The 6,303-nt window shown below is 41.8% G+C and overlaps 1 protein-coding gene across 1 annotated transcript in view; it reads left to right on the top strand.

Annotated features, from left to right (window-relative positions):
• Positions 1–308: 308 nt before the first annotated feature.
• LOC134582630 (immunoglobulin superfamily member 11-like) overlaps positions 309–6,303 on the top strand; it is an 86,073-nt gene continuing 80,078 nt past the window's right edge. The window contains exon 1 of the mRNA XM_063439293.1: positions 309–686. Within this exon, the coding sequence (XP_063295363.1) occupies positions 309–686 (378 nt within the window). The remainder of the gene's footprint in view (positions 687–6,303) is intronic.

Below are 6,303 nucleotides of genomic sequence, written 5' to 3'. Positions count from 1 at the left end.
CAAAAGAAGGAAAGGACCCGTCCTCCTGCACTAGCTACCGTCCGATCTCCCTGCTAAACGCTTATCTTTAGCTATTTGCCAAGATCCTGGCCCTGCGCATCCAACCCTTATTGCCGGACCTCATCCACCCTGACCAGGTGGGATTTGTTGAGGGATGAGAAGCCAGAGACAATACCATCAAGGCACTCAATCTGATCCACGCAGCAAGGAGGGATTCATCGCCCACCCTGCTGGTTTCAACAGACGCGGAAAAGGCGTTTGACAGGGTGGACTGGTCCTTCCTGATGACCACACTTGAACACCTCGGGATGGGACCACACATGATGGCATGGATATCGGCCCTATACACCAACCCAGCTGCCCGAGTACAAGTAAACGGAATCCTCTCTGACCCATTTGAGATTAGAAACGGCACAAGACAGGGATGTCCACTATCGCTCCTGCTCTTCGTCATCAGCCTGGAACCGTTCCTTAACGCCATTCGAACCCAACCCGACATCACTGGGATCAGAGGCAGCTGGGGAGTCAGCAAAGTATATGCGGACGATCTCCTATTCACTATCACCAACCCAGCATCTTCCCTCAGAGAGCTACTGCGTCAATTCGACATTTACGGCACGCTGTCGAACCTAAAAATAAACTTCACGAAATCGGAAATCCTTAATGTAGGATGCCCCCAAGCAATGGTAACCAAACTGCAAAAAGACTTCCCCCTCCACTGGTGCTCTGAGGCAATCAAATACCTGGGGACTTGGCTATCGGCGGACCTCTCAGACACATTCCGCATTAACTTCCCGCTCCTCCTCGACCGGATAAAAAAGGATCTCAACTCCTGGCAACTCCCTCACATCACATGGTTAGGGAGGATCAGCGTATTTAAAATGAACATACTCCCACGTCTTTTATATCTCCTACAAACCCTACCAATATCCCCAAAACCTTCTTCATGCAAACCAGACAGATAATGACAGACTATGTTTGGTATTGATATAGTATTCTTTTAAGCAAACCAATAAGTTTGAATGACTATCTGTTCCTGACCAAATTAGAGATGATTAAAATGCGTATACGCAGAAGTAAATTCACACTGACACGAGGTTCAGGTTAAATGAAAGAACTTCAGAAAATTTAATGGCATCTGGTTAAAAAGTGGGTGCGCAGACCCTTACAAAGGCAAAATTACATCATTGAAGAAAACCAAGATATCAACAAGAAAACATTATCAATTGGCTTAGGTGTAAAGTGGTTAGTTAAATGCCCTCCCTACTGGGTGTTACATCTCATGTCATAGCTGACATCATGTCATTCTCCTCCAGGTTTCAGCACCATCTTGCTAGCACGAGGAGCTCACTCGATGGGAGGGGGGCTTTAGCAACCATTTTGAGTAAATGGCACGTTAGTCTCTCAAGGTTAGTTCTCAAGGCCTACAATGTTTCACTTAACAGGATCCTAGCATTTCCTGCTGACACACTATTTCTATGAACAAAGCATTCTTGTAAGATTTAAACTATGAGGCCTATGAAAGGAATATAAGAGTATAGTTTTAAAGGGGCCCAGTAAGGGTATAGTTTATAAGGGCCTAATAATTCTACAACAGTATCGCAAAAGAACAAGACTGAACTTCGCCACCCTCACAAAACCCAAGCAGCACGGGGGACTAGGACTACCAGACCTGGCTAAATATCGACGGCCGTCCACCTCCAACGCCTGATGGAATGGACGCGCAACCCAAAAGACAAACTCTGGATTCCGATAGAAGCAAGTTTCTCACAAATACCTCTATCTCTTCTCCCTTGGCTACCGAAGGCCATGATCGGCGAACTACCAAAACGACACCCAACCCTATGTGCCACCATGAAAGTCTGGAGACACATAGCGCCGCACAAAGACCTTGCCCCGGAGCTCTCGCCTCTGTGCCCCATATCACACAACCCAAGATTCCCTCCGGCGGAGGATCCTCGCTATACCACGACATTGGGACTGCGTACCCTTGTAGGATAAACGACATATTCAAACAAGGCACGATCACGCCTCTGGGAGACCTGGTTCCGAACAACCCACATAACTGGCCACTTCGCTTCAGACACCACCAATTGACCAGATTCCTGAAGAACATACCTGTCACGTCTAAACATTTGTTATGAAGGAACACAACTGCAGATTTCTTATAGTTTGAATATTTATTATAAAAAGTAAAAGGTATTGACTTTAATTCCAATTTACAGGTACTGTAGCTTTAAGTAGTAAACGATAACTGAAGTCCACCATTATATGCACTGTAGCTTTAAGTAGTAAACGATAACTGAAGTCCACAATTAGATGCACTGTAGCTTTAAGTAGTAAACGGTAACTGAATCAGAAAGAGTCCTTTAGTAGTATTAGTTAATTAGGTGATAAGAAGTTACAATAGCTGTTCCATAGACTTTAACTGAAGTAAGACAGATGCAGCTAACTGAGACAAAGTATGAGTTGAAGTTAGCTGTAACGGGTTGGCTTTAACGAAGGACTTTGGAGACAGGAAATAACAGCTTTGAGATGCAACGCTTATCACAGAGGTTTTACTTAGCTTCCGGCACATAGAACACTGGTTCCCGAGATCTCCTCAGAGGCGGTTTATCCAGCATGGATAGTGTTCAGCTTTAGTCGTGGATGAGGAAAGGTGAAGGGAACTTGAAGTCTTCCAGTCCGGTCCGGTAATAGAGGCTTTCACAACGATGTTGCAGCCGATTCGTGAGTACGGAACGTAGTTCATTAATCCAGCGTCGATCAGCTGGTGCGGTCAGATTAAATAGGGAGACCGTGTCATAAAGAGGTGTGGCTAAGCTCCGTGGAACCAGGAAGTAAGAGGATATTATAATTAAGGCATGACAGTATCCCCTCCTTAATGAGCAACCTCTGGGTGCTATTGACTTGGCTTGGAAGAGTAACGTTTGTGGAACTTGGAAATTAATTTGTCAGCATGAACGACAGAGGAGTTTTCCCATGTATCTTCATCAACTCCATATCCTTTCCATCTGATGAGGTATTGTAAGGAGCCACGATGGATCCTTGAATCCAGTATACTTTGAATTTCGTATTCTTCTTCACCCTGGACCAATATGGGATCAGGAGAAGTAGTGACATTTCTTTGGAAAGGGTCAGGATGATGAGGCTTCAACAAGGACACATGGAAAACAGGATGTAGCTTTAAAGTTGGTGGAAGTTTTAATTTAACAACATTACGGTTGATAACCGATAGTATTGGAAAAGGACCAAGAAAAAGAGAACTTAACTTCTTTGATGGACGATTTGTAGAGATGTTCTTTGAGGAAAGCCAGACAAGATCACCGATTTGATAAGAAGGTGAAGGTTGTCTTTTTGTATCAAAAAACTTCTTTTGATTGGAGGAGGCCAATTCTAGATTCTCATGCAATTTCTTGAATAAAGAGGACATATGAGAGATTTGATTCGAATCGGAGAGATTAGATGATGAAACTGTCTGAGCAGGAAATGAGGAAGGATGAAATCCATAGTTGGATAGAAATGGAGTCATTTTGCTGCTGGTATGATGATGAGAAGGAGGTACGTAAATCCGGTCTTTAAAATAGTAGAGACCGTTTTTCTTGGATAATTTCATTGATTTAGGAAGTTCGAGAGCATCTTCACTAAGATCTTTAATGTCGTCAATAAGAGAAGATAAGATTCCAATGACTTTAGGCGAAGGAGGTTCAATTTTAGTGTCTTTATGGATCCTGGAAAGGGCATCAGCCTTTTTGTTTCTAGACCCAGGTCTAAAGACGATTTGGAAGTTGAACCGGGAAAAAAAGAGATTCCATCTTACTTGTCGAGCAGACAGTGTTTTATTGGAGTGAAGATATTCAAGATTTTTATGGTCAGTATAGATGATTAAAGAGTTCTGAGCGCCTTCAAGAAGGTGTCTCCAGGTTTCTAAAGCCACTTTGATACTTAATAATTCCTTTTCTCCTGTAGGATAATTCTTTTCAGCAGGAGATAATGATCGTGAGAAGAAGGCGACAGGATGAAGAGGTTCTTGAGGAGTTTTATGTTGAGAGAGGACAGCTCCAATTGCAATTTCCGAAGCATCCGTTTCAAGGACATAAAGATATGAAGGATTTGGAAGTTGAAGAATAGGAGCTGTTGTAAACTTTCTCTTTAATTCAGTGAAGGCAGTTTGAGCCTTCCCGTTCCATTCGAAGGGATGTTTTTTACTGTTAAGTTGATTGAGTGGGTGAGCTATCTCAGAGTAGTTTTTAATAAATTTTCTGTAGAAGTTGGCGAACCCTAGAAATCGCTGTAATTCTTTTATTGTAGAGGGAACAGGCCAGTTGATGATACAATCGACTTTTGCATTATCCATAGGGGCACCAGGTATGAGGTCTATAGGACAATCGTAGGAACGATGTGGTGGGAGCGTTTCAGCTTCTTTTTTACTGAATACGTTTGAAACGTCTGAATAACAAGAAGGTATAGTTGGTTCTTTGGTGATCTGAAGAATAGGAATTTGCTGTAAACATGTTTCTTTACAATAATGTGAGTTAAAGGTGATAGAGAAAGGAGACCATGAAATTTGAGGGTTGTGGTTCCTTAACCAGTTGATCCCTATTATAACGGGATAGAGAGGTGATGGAATAACATCAAATACTAGAAATTCAGTATGTATGTGATTAGTGGTTACCTTTAGAGGGATGGTTTCATGAAGAATCGGTCCCGAGGAGATAAAGGAGCCGTCAATCACTTTAATAGGAACAGAAATGGTTTTTCGAACACAAGGAATTTTATTCTTTGTTAGAAAAGTTGAATCGATGAAAACCCCATTTGCACCTGAATCGATGATAGCTTCAGTAACAATTCTCACCTTATCCCACTGTATTACAAGGGATATAGGAGTGAACGGAGTGGTCGGTGTTGAGGGGAGTGCACTGAAGATCGCAGAGGTATAGGCTTGTCTACCGGCCTTTGTCCGTTTTAATAAGGGACAATCAGAAACCAGATGATCTTGAGAGGCACAATACATGCATAGGTTTAATTGACGTCTTCGGTTCTTCTCTGCAGGAGTAAGAGGACTTCTTATTACCCCTATTTCCATAGGTTCACTGGGTAATGAAGTCTTTTCTGGAGCTTTTGAGGGAATAAAAGGTTTTCGGTCTTTAGAATGAAAAAGGGCTTTTTCTGCCTTTCTTTCTCTTAATCTTCTGTCAATGCTGATTGATAAGTGAATTAGAGCGTTCAAAGTAGTAGGGAGTTCTGTTCTAGATAGTTCGTCTTTTACAGCTTCAGATAACCCAATTCGAAATTGGTTGCGCAATGTGATGTCATTCCATTGCGTTTCTACAGCCCATCTTTTAAATTCAGCAATGTAATCTTCAACGGGTCTATTTCTTTGCTGTAGTGTTCTGATTGTTAAATCAGCTGTAGCTTGTTTGTTAGGATCTTCATAGAGAAGAGACATGGCTTCAAAAAATTCATCCAGTGAGTCTAAGATGGGGTCATCGTTTTCCAGAAAGGAATGGGCCCATGACATAGGTTCACCTCTTAGAAAGGAAATAACCGAACAAACTTTAGTTCTTTCTGTAGGATAGGATCGAGGTTTCAAAGCAATTAATAATTTGCAGGTGTTGAGGAACTCCCTGTATTTTGAACGATCTCCAGAGAACTTTTCTGGGTTACATACAGCAGGATCACTAGCCGAGTGCAGAATGGTATGAGGAGTATGAGTTTGTAGATCTCTGACATAAGTGAGAATTCTTTCGTTAGTAACTTGCAGGTCTTGCACACCTTGGGCTAGTGTATCAACTCTTTGATTCAGCGTAGTTATAATAGAATCGAAATCTGCTGGATCCATTACAATGGCTGGATTAATCTGTCACGTCTAAACATTTGTTATGAAGGAACACAACTGCAGATTTCTTATAGTTTGAATATTTATTATAAAAAGTAAAAGGTATTGACTTTAATTCCAATTTACAGGTACTGTAGCTTTAAGTAGTAAACGATAACTGAAGTCCACAATTAGATGCACTGTAGCTTTAAGTAGTAAACGGTAACTGAATCAGAAAGAGTCCTTTAGTAGTATTAGTTAATTAGGTGATAAGAAGTTACAATAGCTGTTCCATAGACTTTAACTGAAGTAAGACAGATGCAGCTAACTGAGACAAAGTATGAGTTGAAGTTAGCTGTAACGGGTTGGCTTTAACGAAGGACTTTGGAGACAGGAAATAACAGCTTTGAGATGCAACGCTTATCACAGAGGTTTTACTTAGCTTCCGGCACATAGAACACTGGTTCCCGAGATCTCCTCAGAGG

Source organism: Pelobates fuscus, chromosome 13 (assembly GCF_036172605.1).
Source record: "Pelobates fuscus isolate aPelFus1 chromosome 13, aPelFus1.pri, whole genome shotgun sequence".
Lineage (NCBI taxonomy): Eukaryota > Metazoa > Chordata > Amphibia > Anura > Pelobatidae > Pelobates > Pelobates fuscus.
This window is presented reverse-complemented; position numbering and strand designations above follow the sequence as displayed.